The sequence below is a fragment of the Hyposmocoma kahamanoa genome, unplaced genomic scaffold (assembly GCF_003589595.1).
Source record: "Hyposmocoma kahamanoa isolate Upper Pololo Valley unplaced genomic scaffold, ASM358959v1 88, whole genome shotgun sequence".
Taxonomy (NCBI): Eukaryota; Metazoa; Arthropoda; class Insecta; order Lepidoptera; family Cosmopterigidae; genus Hyposmocoma; species Hyposmocoma kahamanoa.
Window position 1 is genome coordinate 20,895,273 of NW_020654466.1, and position 18,215 is coordinate 20,913,487.

Sequence of the window (18,215 nt, forward strand, 5' to 3'; positions counted from 1 at the left end):
TTATTACTACACACTTTGAATAAATACTAGCTACATTTATATTAATCTTTATTTAATGTAAGGTCTGTTCCCTGGCGTGATAATAAATCATTATTATTCTCATCAGTCAGCACATTAAGGGGCTTATTGTGAGCCAATAAATATGTTTTGTTCTTTTCTCGCATTTCTCCTTCATGATAAAGTACGTAAATAACTGATGACTGCATAAACAAACTTCGCAGTGGTACAATAGAGCTTAAAATTAATGATAAATTATTGTAACAATATAGTACCTTACAATTTAATTTTAATATAAAATATTTAGGCATTGCATGATTCGTCTATACTCTAGCCAAATTGGATATAGAATGTTTAACAACAAAAGGTTGCTGGGTCACCAATGGAACATTTTGTTGTCAATGCACATTATTTAGGCTAGTTTTGCTCTCACTCACGGCCTATAAGCGTTATTAGAATTTAAAAAGTTACGTAGGTAATTGAGTTATGTAGAAATAATACTTACCTGGCCAATTATTATAAAGTTAGCGATGTTCATATGATATGGATGATTTATGAAAGAAATAATTAAGTTTTTTATTATGCACAGTTACAAATAGTCCTCAGCTTGTCGCGTCCATTTCCCGCCAGCAACCTTTCGCAGGTCGTCACTCCACCTGGCCGGAGGACGTCCTATACTACATACTTACTTCATTTAATATCAATTTCTGAACTTGAAATTACTAACTACAAATGTTATCAAATCTCTCTCCCTTCAAATCAAAAAGTATAGCAGGGATGATACAGTTTTGTAAATAATTAGTTACTGGTATTTTTATGTTACTTTTAAATCACTTGCCAGTGGTTTGACTCTTCTATTGAACAAAATTCATCACAGGCATGACTTCAAGATTAGTGTTGTCAATAATTAATAATAAATCAATAATCGAGTTCTTAGGTTTTCGCGATTGTTACACGGTTGGTCAACCCCGAAACGTCGGCTTGTTTGAAAAAACAAATATACGCGATTTAAATCCGGAAAAATAGTTTAATTTCCTTCAATAATTAGTATCAATCATTGAAGTCCAAACTTACGGTACCACGATTTCGTTTAACTAAGGTAAACGATTCCCTTATGGGGAACTGTATATGTTTGTATAATAAGATTCTGGAGCACATGTATTAAGATTATCATTTCCTAAGTTTACAACTTACATCAAAAGTATTTTAATTGAGTAGTCGTTTCACAAAATTGAAGACAACGTGTTAGATAAAGATTATCCAAAGACGACATGAGTATTCCATAGCATTTAAGTTTATTTGAAAAGAGCAATTCCCTCCTGTTTGTTCTTCTTAGGGTATTCAGGACAGTGAACGGGCAGTAGCTTCAAAAATGACTTTTTCAAGTGTAAAAATTTTACCCATGGAATAAACAAGTCAGACTAATTTAATCGAAATTCTGAAAAATATATTGGAATTGTGGTAACTGTAAAACAACCTGAGGTGAACCCTATAAATCATACGTTTTTGTTTGTTGACATTTATTCCACATCGAATTTGGAAAAGTATAGTTTGAGCTCATGTTTCTCATATTTTAACCCCATGTTCACTTGTACGTTTTGAGAGATAATTAATGGCTTTATTATTCTCATACCAGGCGAACGTAGAAATGATGCAACTAGAAATGATATCCCGCGTGTGCGGCACCCCCGTCCCCGGCGTTTGGCCGAACGTCATCAACCTGCCTCTCTGGCACACGCTACGACCGAAGCGGTACCACAAGCGCTGCGTGCGGGAACAGTTCGCATTTATGCCTGCCAATGCGCTTAATCTGCTCGATCGCATGCTGGAGCTGGATCCTGATAAAAGAATAACGGCTGAAGAGGCTTTGAAGAGTCCATGGTTGAAGAATGTTGTTCCTGAACAGTGAGTGTTTTTTCATTTTGTAGTTTGTGTAGAACAGCAGGCTGATTTTAATTCTAATCGGAATCGATACGATCGGGTAGCCCATCCGATTCTCGAAATCAGATGGGTTTCCGAGCGAGAAGTGAACCTGATTCCTACTATACCTTCCTAATTTGTGAGTTAAATCAACTATTGTCCCGATTTGAAATATCAAAGTTTCCTATCGGCCAGTTGTGAATCGCAATTATGCGCCTCGACTCGGAAGAGATGCAGTTTCCGATCCGGAGAGGCAATCAAAATCAAGCTGCAGGGCCCCAATTCTGCTAGTCTTGAATAATCTCAGTTGTGTATATTAGAGTGTCAATGGCAGGATTTTGTACCTTTGGTATTCTACTAAAAGTTAAGAGTAATGAACTACCCATGGTGCCATGGAGCTACCATTCAACTGCCATTGCAATTTTTTGGTATAATGCTCTTCAATGGCACGTTGACGACATAGTTTATTAATATTATATATCGCACAGTTAATACAATAGTGTGTTAACTCAAAACGTGTACTTTTTCAGAATCGATGAAGAACGAATTATACACCGTGAAAGATGATTAAAATTTATGTATAGGTTAAAGTTTATTACAGACATCTAAACAAACATCTAGTCGCCAAATATATTTTGAAAAAATAGGGTTTCTTACAATATTCTAATGACGGTTTTTGTTAACGTGTAGAGTATCAAATTTTACGTTCGGCAATAGCATAATCTAGAGTTTCACATATTTTGAGTTACAACACTATTGTAATAGCATTGCGATATATTAAATTTGAAGACTAAATTGCTGATTAAACTAGTTCAAAATTACAATTTGCGTAGTACTTTCCATGATAGTTTTAGTAAGGCAACATCGGTCGTTAGTATTGAATGAATGAATATGCTATCGTTGCCATTTCACTGAGACTCAACTGCCATTACAAGTAGATTTTAACAGACTTGCCAATTATATATATTTGCTTACTTGCAAATATATATTATTTTAAAGTTTATGGAAAGTCACGGTGTTTTACTACTAAAAGACTATTTGATATTTCGCACCCTTCATGGTAGAATGGCATAAGTGGAGTTACGTCAAAAACGTTCATTGCTCCATTAGATTCTGAAAAATATAACCCACATCCTCTCCAATTCTTGTAATTCTATCAACTAATATTGTAAATAGAGTTACAAGAATTAGAGAGGATGTGGGTTGTATTTTTCTGTATCTAATGGAGCAATAAACATGTTTGACATAACTCCACTTATGCCATTCTTCCATGAGGGGTGCGATTTTATGAAAACTTGCAACCCATTCATCATACTCCGTCTTGAAAAAGGACAAAGTATACGTTACAATTAATGAAACATAATTCATTAAAATTTATGTATAAGTAAATGATATAATAGGTTAATGTAATAAGTGTATTACCGTTGTTATAATGATAATGTCAGTTATATAGCTGCTGATAAGAATAAATTGCATTACACTCGTAACCAGCGTATTGTAAACTCTGAATGTGAGTGGTTAATTCAGAGAATTAAATCAGCAGTTACACCTATTCGGCCATTGACCTACTAACAAATGGACGTGGGTTTCGCGCTAAAAAGTGTCCACACCTATAGGGCGTTAAAATTGCAAATAGAGCGTCAATCGCGCAACAGTCTTCGTTTGTTCAACTGACAGTGCGGTTGTCAATCATGCAGTACTATATAATAATAACTTCTGTAAAAACAGGATTCTGTATCACATTTACACTAAACAAATATATTGTGTTATTATAGTTATCATTTACAAGTGTTATTTTGTACAGTTGTATAGTATTTAATTTATATATAAATTAATCGTAAATATAAATTACAAAAGCAAACAAAATAATCAAATAGCTAACTGTCCTTTTTCTACACGTTGCATGCGCAAAAGATGGAAAGAGACCCATTACGTCAAGTTCAAAAAGCTTATATAAACTTCTTGGTTATTTTCAATTCCTCGAACCATAAGCGATTGAAATATTTGGAACAAAGAAATTGTAAAGTCGTATTGATTTTAATCTTATTTTTAAAATGACTTTATTAAATGTTAAGTTAGCAATTATTAACAAAATATTGTTGTACTCGTTTTACGGTTCGGGATTACCTATCAGAAGTCAGAAAATACATTTGCCCGAAATAACGTTAGCTCGAATTTTCATAATGTCAAATATATTTTTTACGAATATTACAAAACAAAAGCTAATTTTGGCTTTGTGAGAAGCTTCAAAATTACTTGAAAGCATAACGGTTTTATTATAAATCGGTTTTCGGAATTACGGATATTTGAGTTTACGTTTAGTTGGAATATCGGTACATTTCTTATAGTACACGCTTATTTTCACATTTGTAGTACTATTTGTATGTATGTATCAGCCCAACTCTTTATTATTTCTTGAACTGAATTTGTACAAAATTCGACATAATAATAAGCATAAAAATTAATTGATATTTACAATAAAGGCTGATCGTTTACTCTTGTGTTCAAGTAATTTTCAGTCGAAGCTAAATATGGTGCATTTTGTTAAGCTTCCTGTAGAAGCTGAATATGGTGTTTTTGGCCCTTTAATTTGTTGCAAGCTAAATTAGGTAGTATTGCAAAGACGTTATAATTTAAATTAAATGTTTTAGTTTTTTTTTTATATTTCGTTACATGTCACTACGTTTGTGTAGGTTTACTTCGGACATTTTTTTCGGGTTTTTTGTATTAGACCCGACTTCCATTTGTTGGTAGGTTAATGTATTCGGCCTTCTTAAATAAAAGCTTGCAAATACAACAATCAAATAATACAGTGATAGATTAAGACTAAATGTAAAAACAATAATTAGACAATAAATTGATAAAGTTAATTGATTTAAAACAAGATGTCATAATCGTGTATTTCATAATTTAAATTAATTATGTTAAATAAACAAATCAATGAAATATGTTGTACTTTTACAGTGAACATGATCTTTACTATTTCAGAATGCCAGCTCCAGAGCTTCCAACTTGGCAAGATTGCCACGAGCTATGGTCGAAGCAGCGGCGGCGGCAGCAGCGCGAACAAGACCAACAGCAAAATAAAGCCAAACCACAATTTGGCCAAGAAGAGTTCAAGCCAGACTTCAAACAAGACTCCAATCAGTCCGACAGCAGTTTCAAGAGCGAAAACGCCTTTAAACCTTCCGAACCTGCACCAGAAGCCGTAGGCCAAGTGAAATAGCATTTGTTTTGTGATGAATGAGTGAAAGACAATATTGTGAAACGTTTAGTGAAGGGACATAAGGCTCATAATGTTGAGCCGAAGACGGAACGTTCGCAGAAGGTGCCTGGAAAGCAGTCTAAGATAATGGAGCAAATGAAAAAGTGTAACTATCAGAAGCAGAAACTTAGGAAAAGTTCCAAAAAAGAAATTAGTAAGTTCAAAAAACCTCAGGTCAGTTCCGCCAAAGAACTTATGAAAGCCAGAAAACCTTCTGTTGAAGACATGTCCAAGATACGAAAACTAACACTGCCAAGTTCGATGACAGATATTTGTAAAGTAAGTAATGTCAGTCCAAGTTCTGTTTCAAATCTCGGTGAGATAAAAAACCACTTGATGAAGGAACAGTGCACTGAAATGAGTTCTGGAAATGAACTTCAAAAACAAACAGGTTCTTTACTTCGTAATTTGACAAAACCAAGTGCAGCTGCGGATTCCAGCTTGCTTACAAAATTTAAGCAAATGAATGAACTTTGTGCCAACAAAAAAGGGTCTTTAAAAGAACTTAATAAAGTCAGAAAATCGAATGCAACAGCCGATCTAGATTTACCACACAGACATAACCTTGAAATGAAAGATTTCTATGTTAAGAAAACAGATTCGGCAAAAGCACTTTACAGAGTTGGTAATCCAAGTGCAATAACAGATCATTCTTTGTACGAAAAACCTATATGGATCAAAGAACTTTGTGTAAATAAAGCAGGGTTTAATAACGAACAATGCAACATCAGAAAACTAAGTGTAGAAACTGATTGCAATAAGCTCCAAAAATTGAGTCAGACGCAAGAACTTTCTGCAAACAAATCTGGCTTTATGAAAGAGCTTTGCAAGGGCAATAAAACAAGTGCAAGTTCAGATCGCTCTTTGCTCCGAAAACATAATCAGATAGAAGAACTTGCTCAAAAAACAGAATTTTTCAATGGCAGGAAACCAGCGAATTTTTCTGTGCCCCAAAAAAATAAGATTAATGAAGTTTGTGCCAAGAAAATAGGTCTTATTAAAGACTCAATTAAAGTCAAGGAAGCAGTTGCGAATTCCGCTATAGGTGAAAGAAAGCAAACGAAAGAACTATCTAAATGTAGAACGTGGGAGCTTTTTAAGATGAAACGCCGCGACAGAAAAAGAAAAATGAGTGAGCGAAAAGAGCCTTGTTCTAATATCAATAGGGAAGCTAGGGATTTTAATACGGATATCCAAGAGCAACGACAAAATGTAGAACTAGCAATCTGGAATGTTAGAAAAGCCAAGAATATTATACAATTTAGGTCTAACGAAGATGAAAGGGTAAAAGAAGTGAAAAATACAGTATTAATACAAGCAAACCAGATAAGTTCATATCACGGATATCAAAATAGGACAAACGAACTTGGTTTTACTGAATTTAGATCTATTGAACAGAGTCAGAGTTCTAAGATGGTACCTAGGAAAGACAATAAAAATTGTGCTATTGAACCTTATCCTCAAATAAGGAATCAATCTTTAACAAGTACTGTGCCAGAAAGTTCATTGAAAATTAGGAACAGGGGAGATTCAAGTTGCAATTTAGTTCAAAAACAAAGACCAAGTTGTATCAATAATGCTAATAGCGATGCTAATAGTGAATCTTATTTTGGTGAAATCGGACAACCATTTAATTCAAATATTCCAGACGAATTATATTACAGAAATTTCAGAAATCTGTGTTCAGATTCTCAAGATTATAGACAAGGTACTCAAGAACAGTGGACAGGCTATAGTTGTATGTAATTGATATTTAGTAAGAAGACAGTGCCTAAATTGAGGGCGAGAATTTTTGGCTAAGTGAAAAATGGTGCTTCGACCAATAAATTTGTGATTTTATTCTGTAAGACTTATGGGGCCACCCATTTATAAGGCTTCCTTAATATTATTTTGATTGTGGAGGGCTTAATTAGATTTTCTTGTAAATCGCACTAGAATTGCCTTAACGAATTGATTGGGACATGAGAATAAACAAAAATGTTTATGTTAATAATCTTCCGCTTTTGAATAACATGACCAAAATGACGGTTAATGTAGCCCTCACAATCTATAAAGGCCTTGATAAATAAATTATGAATAGATGAAGGCTTATTCATTGGAAATATTTGTTTCCCCCATGAGTTTAATATAGAATATTGAAGATTGTTTTTCGGTAAGTTTTTAACGACCTATGCCTGCATCTATTTAAAATTAAATTTATACTTCGCCTTTCAAAATAAAACCTTACAACATTCTAGTGCGTACCAAAATTGATATAAAAATAACCAAAGTATTGAAAATAGCGCTAGTTACCTGTCAATTTGATATTGCAGATTGTAAATGATGTTTATATTGTAAATAGGTAGGTTAGATTAATTTTAAGACTGCAGAATCAAAATTTGTTTCGTCTCAAATGTACGGCGATCGCTCTTAGAAATTTTGGAAAGAATGTGGGAATGATTATGAAAATTAAGTCAATACTTCGCAAGGCAATCCATTTGCGATACAATGAAGCACATAATAAAGCTCATTTATTTATATCCCTAACTGATCTATTCACGCCACGTGTTGCTAATAATCGTTAGATTGACGTTGAGTCATACTAGTAGGCGCTCGAAATACGATGGATAGTCGATTTTAATATCTAACTCTCCCAATAGTTTCTTAGGCGTGAAACAAATTGATAGCAGGTGCGTGACGGATCGGGAGGGCGACGACGGGTGTTATTCCGTGTATTTATATGGACGATAACACACCACACTACCTGCGCCCGTCTCGCACCCGCGCGTGGTTTGTTGTCGTGCTCCCACCCGACACACACCCGACCCGAGACGCTCCCGACCCGACGCGCACCCGCTTTCAGTGTGTTTCGCGCGTTATATATGTGAGGACACATAAAGAACCAACGTGCTGCAATTGCATCGGTTTGGCAGTCGGGAATTGACTCCTTATGTGCAAAAAAAACATGCTTGGTTTACTCCTCGAACACCGAGCCCTAAAGATAACTATGTATAGTAGTATATTGTTTAGTCTAATTTTTATAACGATTCGAGAATAATTCGCATTTATGTAGCAAATAAGTGATATGTATATTTGTAACTAATATATCATGGTTTCACAAATTTCTATAAACATGGTACTCGTTCATTGTAAATGATAAATCGGTAAGTTGTAAATAGTTGTTGACCGGGTAAATTTAGTTTTTATGTGGATCATTGTCACAAAGTTAAGTACCTTTACATGTTATCAAGCGTTCTGTCAATGACCAAAAGGTGGTACATAATAAATTTACTCAAAACATACTTGGTTTTCAATACATTGTTGACTATTCGTTGTAATAATTTCGCACAGAACTTTTATATATTTTTTTATGTACTTATAATTGGATGATGATAAGCAATAACGTGTCATCAACGTCATCATAGTTTTGCGAAAATGGCACTTTTTGATAGTTGTAATGAAAACTCGTGCTGTTGTCACCTCAGGAATGATGAATTCTTGTGATTTACTACTATAATTATTCAACAACAACAAACATAACAGGAAACGTTTTCATGTTAATAATAACAAGTAAATTTTAGAACAAACTATCAAAAACAATGAAAATAAACTTCAGCTGCCATTTTCATAAGACTAGGATCATATTGGGTGACACGTTATTGTTTATCAGCATCCAATTAGAATCAGCTTTTTGTATGATGACAAATAAACAAAATTAAATAATTGAAATAAAATTAGACTGTTTTGGTCAATGAGTAGACACTTAAGATTTAGTTCTATTGACATTGATCCATTCGTGTAACCTTATGTTTTTCTTCCCCGAACCATCTTCCATGAATTAGGTATAAATGAAATAACTAGATGTCATTACTAATGGTGTCTTGAATAGTTTTGCCAAGTAAATCTTTTTACTATAAAGCCGACTGTAGTCTCGTTGGATTTAAAAAAATTGATTACAATGTACTTACTCCAAAGTGTCTAAATATGAAGATTTTCCGAAATATAATAATATATTTATAATAACGATGTGCAATTGGATTTTTGGTTTTTAAATCCGTGCGGCTTTAAAAACGGATAACTGAATTTTTACTTACGGAAGTAAAGACAAAAATCACTGTAAAGTGGGTTTTTACGTTACGAGCGCGCTCGTACAAACTGGGTCACATAGGAGTGCACTCAAAGTTGATTTTACATGTTCAATAGCGCCCGAGAGTCATTTCTCCCATTGTATTTTCACCCAACGCATTCGTTTTCAAAATGCGGATTTTTAATTTGACGCGATTTTGTTTTGTCAATTTTACTTGAGGTGGTTTGTAAAAATAAAACAGTCCACTCGAATAGGATAACTGTCCGGATGCACTCGGATCACTTGTTTACCATGATTCGAGATCATCCAAGAGGATTCATTCGGAGCGCGCTCGTAACGTGAAATCCCGGCCATTAGTTCCGGCTTTCTACCCTTGAAATGTGTGCAATGTACGCCAGAGTGTACGCAGGAAGTACGACACGTTAACATTCTTTAAATAAGTTTCATTGTTTGAAACGACAGTCTGTGGCTCTACGTATTTATCTATGATTTTAAATCGATTTAAAAACTCAATTCAGATCTCACTTCCTTATTAATGTTGTGCTTTGGAACTTAGCCACTTAACTGTTGTTCTAGAAAAAAAACTTAACTGCGAAAATGTAAAAAGATCATTGTTTCTCAATGTTATGTTCTCACCAGTTGTGGGAGATAATTATGTAAATTGTATAAAAATAAATGCAATGAATTTCACGTATAACTGGTTTGTTTTTAAATATTACCTTTATTAATTCTAGGGTCGTTGGACTAAAGCACGTAAGTCAAAAAAGTGCTTTGTTAATATATAATTATAATTTTTTTGTGTGTTAGTGTTGGAAGATATGAAGAAAGTGATGAATTCGAAAAAGACTGGAATAAAGTTACAAATTTAAGAAGTAACAAATGAATTTTACTTGTATGCTTTAGCCGGTAGATGTATTAATTTAAATGAATGTTGTTGGATTGTGACCATATTTATTAAAAAAACAATGTATACTTGCAGTAACAACCAAAACGCTTAATTTCTTATACTACATAAATATTTGATACGCTAAAATTGCCTTATAAATTACTTTGCTAATGCTGTCGCAAACAATTGATCGGTCGGCGTGCAGGCGTATCTGTTTGGCACAAACAGATCGACGTTGCTCAGTGTTCCTTACCTCGCAGGAGAAATACGTGTAGGAGTACGGTTAGAACTACGTCTTACTTCCAAGGTGTCAAGATCTACCATTCCGTAGACAAGGAAGGAAAGAGCAGTGGATAGTAACCATACATTCTCTAGTATAAGTATCGAGCGAATTTGAGTTGTGTTTTTTCAATCTGGAGATAATATTTTTCCTCATAAGTATTCCAGCCCACTTCTTACAAAAGCATTGTAAAGTATAAGCGCCACCCATGTGCCACCCTAGTATTACGAAGCTGTGAGGATGCTCGCAAAACAAAACCAAGAGTTTTGTTGGCTGTTTTGCAGAGAGTCTATGTGGTTATGAAAGTTGAGCTTGGGGGCTTGGGGTCCATTATTACTCACAGATCGCAAATAGACTACTCGTGCATGTGCTGTATTACCTATAGAATACTGGTAATTTACAGGGGCGGTAGATCTCGTATTGGACATTATTTTGCGTTTACCGATGTTAAAAGTTAATCCATTGTTTCCACACCATACAGATACCGCGTCAATATCGCACTGAAGAGCCCGACAGTCTGTGACGAAATTAATAGGATGGAATAGTTTTAGGTCATCCGCAAAACAATAAACACCTAGCTGTGTTAAGAACCTTGGGAAGATCATTTGTCATAAGTAGGAATAGGGTTGGTCCTAAAATGCTACCTTGACTCACCCCGGACCTTGTAAAATAAGGTTCAGATTTATAATTATTCAATTTAACATATTGTTTGCGCTCGCCAAGATAGCTAGCAAACAGCTTTAACAAGCCAAATGGTGCAAATCCTATCGTGGCAAGTTTCTCCAATAGAATATCATTGTCCACTAGGTCAAACGCCTTCGTGAAATCGAAGTAAGCGGCATCCACCTGTCGACCTACATCCATTTGGGATGCTACATAGTCAACAAATGAAATAAGGTTAGTAGTGGTCGATCGACCACTCTGAAATGTATGTTGAGCGATATCTAAGCGTTTACTGACTTGCAGTTTTATGTGAAAGTTTAACATGTGTTCAAAAACTTACAGAATACACTTAAAATTGCGATAGGCTGTACCTTGTGATTTCTTTAGAAGTGCCTTTTTTCGGGACAGGTGTTACCCTTGATACTTTCCATGTGGAAATTATCCTTCTTGGATCGAGAGGTTATATATATGGAGAAGTGGCAGTTTCAGTACAGACCTACACTCCATTACTAGGAATCTAGGAATATCATCGGGCCCAGCAGGCGAACTGGGTTAAAGGCCACGGATGTACGGTGCAGTTCGTCCTCCGAGACCGAAGTGACCGAGGGTAATGCGTACAGTAGCAGCAATACTGGCATCCGCACGAGCCTCTGCCTCAGCTGCATCTAGCTTACGTGCTTTAGTCCGCCGTCACTAGAATTTGTTTCTAACATTGTGTAAAATGTCTTCGTTTATTCTTCTACCGATAAACGGGGTCTCCACAAGTCTGCTAAAGCGCAGGTCACGCCGCGAACGAAGCTAAACTAACTAGCTCACGTAGTTGCATGCAAAGCCAAGTTAAAATACGTAGTAAGTAGTGACGTGCTACACTATGAATACGTGCGGGATGAAAGGCGGTAGAAGGCGACATATTTTATATAGCTTAGCGGAATCGTTGAGTTAGTTTAGTTAGCTTGATTAGCTCAGTTCGCAGTGTGGCCTGCGCTTTATTTTGCTCAAAACCACTGGTCACTGTAAGTCTATTGAGACTTCACTATTATTGTATTGCAAAGTCAAGCAATTAAGATAATATTTGCTATTTCTGCTAAATATGTATATGTGTACCAGAATCTAATGGCACTTTGACAAATTTAAATTTGTAGTGGGCAACATCAATATAGTAGGAAAAAAATGTACTAGATACTTCATATATTTTAATTGACCAGAATTGATCTATCCACGTACATGTTTGATCTGCATGAATTTGTGTGTGAGAAAGGTAAGTAATTTCTGACATTTTAAAATTAAACAGAAATATATCAATTACATTGTGGGTGTTAGATTTATTTACGTTTGCAGTTTGAAGTAACTCGCATTTGCGCCATTTACATTTTTTACACTGTAGTCTTGCCGACTAGCACCAGTGCCAACAAAAATTACATACCATACGAGCCCTGTACCCCACCTACGGTGAGGTCGAGCTCGGCCTGCGGCGCGAGGTCAGGTTCAGTTTACGGGGTGTGCTCAAGCTCCTCGATGGTACAGCAGTTTGTACTACGGGTGCTTTATGAGGAGTTCGATTTGGGCCAATTTAAGAAACGAACATTAAATTTCTAAGTTGATTTTGGTCTGAGTATTCTGGGTTATCGTCGTTTCGATATTCATAGTATACAGGAAATTCGGCAGCAGTTTGGCATTTTTCCCCCTATATACTTCTCTTTGGCATCGCTTTCAAGAAAATGGAATCTAACAGAGAGACGATCGAGATACAACAACGCTATAATAAGTATCTCATTTCCACTACATCGGGAAGCATGCCTTACATTTTTACAATTGTGAGATCTTATACTCGTAATCTATTACGCCTCCGTATATTATCTCCATCGCGATAGCGTGCATATTAGATAGCTGCTGCAGTTGGTATCAATTACTCCAGCATTTATCAATGGCATCTTCAAGCTGTTGACTATGACTGCAAGAGCGGTCCGTGTATGTTGGTCACTGGCCACCGCTCGAGCAGTCCGTGTATGGCCTCCCTAGGATTCAAATATGGATTTGGTAGTTACAATTAAAAGTCTGAATGTAATAAAAATATGTTTATTTAATTAAAATGACTCAAAGGAACTGGCTTTTTCACCACAAGGCGCATTGCCTGCATTACATACTTATAGTATTATACGACTTCTTTGTTCTTGTTTTGGATAATAATTCCTTTCCATCATACATTGACTTACAATTATATGGACGTCGGGTCCGCGCTAAAAAGTGTCCGCACTTATAAGGCGCTAAAATCGTATACAGAGCGCTACAAACTCCGCTTTAGTCTTCATTTGTTCTACTGACAGCGCGATACTGCGATGACATTACAATTTAAATTTCGAATAGGTTGACTTGGGACATTTTTTTCGTGGTTTTTGTATTAGACCCGTCGTCCATTTATTTGTAAGTCAATGCCATCATATGTCATTTTTTAAATCAATAAGGGAATTCTTTCATACCCTTAATGGAGTACCAATTATTTGGTATGAACGCGAATTATATCCATCATAACTACTACAAAATGCTATATTTTACTTAGGCACCTTCGATTCAGCTTATTACAACAATTAAATATAAAAATTAATCAAGAATGTATAATTTTCTTTGATATAAAAAATTTAAGTAAAATTTCATAATACGAGTTGTTTTGAACAAAGTGTTTTTTTTTAATTGGACAGTATGGGGCAATCCGAAGCTACAGGAGATACAGGTAAACTGTCTTAGGAAACATTAAGGATCGTATTTCAGAACTCTACTCAATGCTCAAGTCAGGACTTGAGTATGTTTTAAAGCACTAGAAATCATACTTAATTTAAGTCCTTGCCATTAGGGTCGTATTTCCAGTGATTGAAATCATACTGAAGTCCTGACTTGAGCATTGAGTCGAGTTCTGGAATACGACCTTACTTGAGTATGATTCAAAGCACTAGAAATCATACTCAAGTCCTTGCCATTAGGGTCGTATTTCCAGTGCTCGAAATCATACTCAAGTCTGCTCAAATCCTGACTTGAGCATTGAGTAGAGTTCTGGAATACGACCCTAAGAGCATTTATATCCGATGACTTTAGCATTAAACGATGCAGTCGGTGATCGTCTACCTTTACACATAGTCAGCATTTACTGCATCGATACAAACGCGCGACTTCATTGCTACACTTGTGTTTTTTAAACGATTGCATTAATGCATACGCTGCGTGATGCACGTACACGATTCAATCGCGCGTTTGTATTAATGCAATCGCCAATGAAACGCTAGCGTTAAGATGCATCGCGCGTTTCACGAACGCGTGTGTAACCACTTTAAGTCGTTTTTGTGAAAATAATTTTGTCGTAGTAATTTCTTGGTCAAGCGTGAGCTGTCCATAAAAATTGAATAAAATTGATTAATTTTTTAGTGCCGATCGACTCGGTGTCATGTAAGGATTATGTCATTGTATTGGAAGGAAAAAATCGTTGGCCAAATTGAATAAAATGTTTTTTTCATACAAAATGAATGACATATTGTTAATTTTGACTAGCTTCTGCTGTCCCGATTTTTTCTTTCCCCTTAACGCTTTGGGTTTTGGGTTAACTAAAGTACCTGTAAAATGTTTGATTTAAAAATCTCTATCGTTACATTAAAGATTAAAGAACAATTCACCAGCTCTTAAACAATGGAGCTAGTTAATCTTTACCTACGCACCCTTCGGCACCTTAGTTTGTAAAAACTTGAATCACTTGAGTGAACTTAAAATTTTTAATTGAAAAATTTTTGTCTCACATTTTTGTTTTTTTTTAAACAAATAAAAAAATTATACATTCGTTGATATTTTATATGGCATACGGGACATTAAGTACTTTGTACGCATAATAATTAATCACAAATAATAATAAAATATTTCATAACATCAAAAATGTTCTCATTATTACAATTCATTTGTAAAGTAAAACTTGGCTTGAGGAACTCGCATTCTTTACAGAATTAGTTATTGAAGTTTAATTTTTTGGAAACTAAGAAAATTATAAATAAATAAGAAAATTATACATTCGTTGATATTTTCTATGGCATTAGAGACACTAAGTACTTTGTACGCACATTATCACAATAATAATAAAATGATTTTATAATATAGATACGTAAACAAAATTATGATTATATAATTTATTTCATAACAGAACAACAACAGAAGAATGTAAAAAATGCAAAAATGAACACTATAATATTAAAATTGAAAATTAAAGGTAATATTTAAAAATAAAAAAATGCATTTACCATAGTATATAACTTAGTACTTATTGTCTACTGCGTTCGTTGTAAAGGGGTTGAAAAGTTTACATAATACTATCCAATTCGCTTAGGGCACCGCGACCTGAAATTTAGAAAAAGAAGTTAGGTTAAGAAGAAACAGAAGAACCTGTTTACAGACATAGCCTGTAAAGTCCACCCCTCGTTTAAAACTTGGAAAGAATGGTCGTAAAGACCATTTTGTGTTCTAGTCCAATTTCTTGTAACACTAATAAGACTAGAACACAAAATGGTCTTTACGACCATTCTTTCCAAGTTATAAACGAATTTTATTATTGCTTGAATGTAGACGCCTTACTCGATTTTGCTTTAAGGTTGTTGTGAACGAGCAATAATGAAATACCATGAAATAAATATAAGTTTACTAGAATCAAGTGACATGAATAAAAAAAGAAAAAGAAGAGTTTCATATGGTAATCTCAATACAACATTTCGGTCCCTCCTACTTAAAGTGTCGTATGTCGAAATTGCCAAGTTTACAGGGGAGCATTATAAAGTTCTGAATTCACTGTTCGTTTGAACACATGAATTTGGCATTTCTCAGTTTTATTCGAGAACGAGTTTTAAAATAACGAGGTCTGCCGATTAAAACTGAGAAATGCTAAAGTCAGGTGTCATGAACATTTCAGTGTATTAAAAACTTTAAAACGCTCCCCTGTAAACTTGGCAATTTCGAATATGATATTTCAAAAATTTTATGAATTTATATTTGTTTGATTGAACACATGTTTTTTTTGAAGTCCCTTTTCAAAATGAAAAAAAGAATCTACGTCGGAATGATGCAATCGAAATTAATAACTCGTAGTACACCATAAAATATGTTTCTACAATATTTAATCCAATTATGTTGTTTTTATATTCAAATGAGATGGAAAGTCCCCCATTGGGCGCCATTACGAGTAAAGCTACAAGAATGTACTTACTACAAGCAGATTTCCACTCTTAGCGCGATGGATCGATGGTTGCGGGCCGTTGGTCACTTCAATTACGCCATCTTTGCCGCTCTGTCGATTATGTGTAATCCTAAAAATAGACATTAATAAAATTATAATACTTATTATTGGCACGGTTTGCTACAAGACGTCGGTTCGTGTCCGGCCGGATCGAAGGAATTTTTCCTAAGTGTTCTCTAAGTGTGTCTAAGATCTTTGTATTAATAATTATATAACTAGTGGAGTAATTTCACAAAAAAATAATTGAATATCATGGACATTCAAGAAAACACTTAATTACAGTGAATAGCGGACATCTCTAGCCAGCGCTGGTACTGTAAAGGTGCCTAACTGGGTGATGAAATACTTTCATAGATTTCTCATAGATGGCGCTAGGGCTAAAAGTCGTTAAAAAACCAGATACAAAGATCCGACAACCAAGCACATAGAAAAATTCATGTAGGCCGCTGGTTCGTTCCGCGGCTTAGTTGGCAAAGCGTCTGGCACAGTTTGCTAAAATACGCCGGTTTGAATTCAATCGGATCGAAAGAATTTTTTCTAAGACAAAAAGTAATTGTTTATAATATCGTGTTTATAAATCTTAATTACTTTTTTTAAAAAATCGGGACGAACAAGTCGCGCGTGATGGTAAGCTACACGCCTGTCCGAAACAGTTACAGTGCCACTCAGAACTTTAAATCGCAAAGATCTGAGAGGCACTGCCACTGTGCCCGTCACCTTGAGACATAAGTTGACAAGTCCCATGTGCCTGTAATTTCACCAGCACCCTTACCCTTCGAAACCGGAACATAGTAATGCTCACATTATTGCTTGGTGGCAGAAATAGGTAAGGTCAGGCAGTTCTCCTCTCCTCTCAGTTCAAGGAGCTCTACTACTACTAAATTACAATCCATATAGTACAATTATTATATTATATAATTAATTGTATACAGGGTGGTTAATTGTATACTGTAAACAATTAATTTTTTTCGTTTTATTAAAATACGTTAAGATTTCATGGTTTTTTTTTCATTTAATTAACAAATTTTGTGAGAGAGATTTTATTCTTATAATTAACCCTATCGATCGAAGCAATAAAAGCGCAGGGTGCATTTTTTTCAGATTAAAGCGGGTTCGATTCCCGCGTGTTGCTAGAAATTTTCTTTTTAAATCGTGTAATTCCATCGCACACTCTCCGTGATATATCCTGTAGAATACCGATAAGCAGGCAACTTTACGGCGGTGTTCAAGGCTCTGCAGCTTCGCCTCCACTAGTTCCGAGTCACCTCGCCTTAAGTTGAATCATTCAACAACAAACTTGAGTTAAAACTTACATTCTAGTATCCACAATATCTATGATGTCGGGCCTCTTCGTGTAGTCAGTAACGACACTCAGAGCCTCAATAAGGTGGGACACCTGGATGATGAGATCACCCTGGAAAAAGGAGACGTTAGTCAATTTTTTTTTTTGTTATAACATCCAAGTGGAGGGACGAACAAATCGTGCGCCTGATGGTAAGTTACACGCCTGTCCATAGCAGTTGCAGTGCCACTCAGAGCTTTAAATCGCAAAGATCTGAGGGGCACTGTCACTGCGCCCGTGACCCTAAGTCATAAGTTGATATGTCCCATGTGCCTATAATTTTACCAGCACCCTTACCCTTTAAAACCGGAACACAGTAATACTGACATTATTGCTTGGCTTTGGACGAACACTTTTACAAGGAGATCTACTGCTACTAAAAATTATGAATAAATAACTAAATTATATAAAAGAAAAGAAAATTAAAATTAACAAAAGATGATGAAAATCAAAGAATAAAATGTGCGAGTAGTGAGTGAGTGTGTGTGTGTGTATGTGGGTGAAGTGTGTTATTTGTGTGTGTGGTGGTGTGTTTGAAT

At 35.2% G+C, this 18,215-nt stretch overlaps 2 protein-coding genes across 8 annotated transcripts in view; one reads left to right on the plus strand and one right to left on the minus strand.

Moving 5' to 3' along the window:
- Window positions 1-7,912, plus strand: part of LOC113235630 (cyclin-dependent kinase 12) — a 43,076-nt gene extending 35,164 nt beyond the window's left edge. For all 7 annotated transcript variants that reach the window (XM_026471412.1, XM_026471413.1, XM_026471416.1 and 4 more), the window contains 2 exons: window positions 1,634-1,902; window positions 4,906-7,912. In XM_026471412.1, the coding sequence (XP_026327197.1) occupies window positions 1,634-1,902; window positions 4,906-5,143 (507 nt within the window). In that variant the 3' untranslated portion in view covers window positions 5,144-7,912. The remainder of the gene's footprint in view (window positions 1-1,633; window positions 1,903-4,905) is intronic.
- Window positions 7,913-15,117: 7,205 nt separating this feature from the next.
- LOC113235658 (myosin-IB) overlaps window positions 15,118-18,215 on the minus strand; it is a 92,962-nt gene continuing 89,864 nt past the window's right edge. The window contains exons 18-20 of the mRNA XM_026471486.1: window positions 17,648-17,748; window positions 16,305-16,404; window positions 15,118-15,445 (exon numbers count right to left, since the gene is read on the minus strand). Of these exons, the coding sequence (XP_026327271.1) occupies window positions 15,431-15,445; window positions 16,305-16,404; window positions 17,648-17,748 (216 nt within the window). The 3' untranslated portion in view covers window positions 15,118-15,430. The remainder of the gene's footprint in view (window positions 15,446-16,304; window positions 16,405-17,647; window positions 17,749-18,215) is intronic.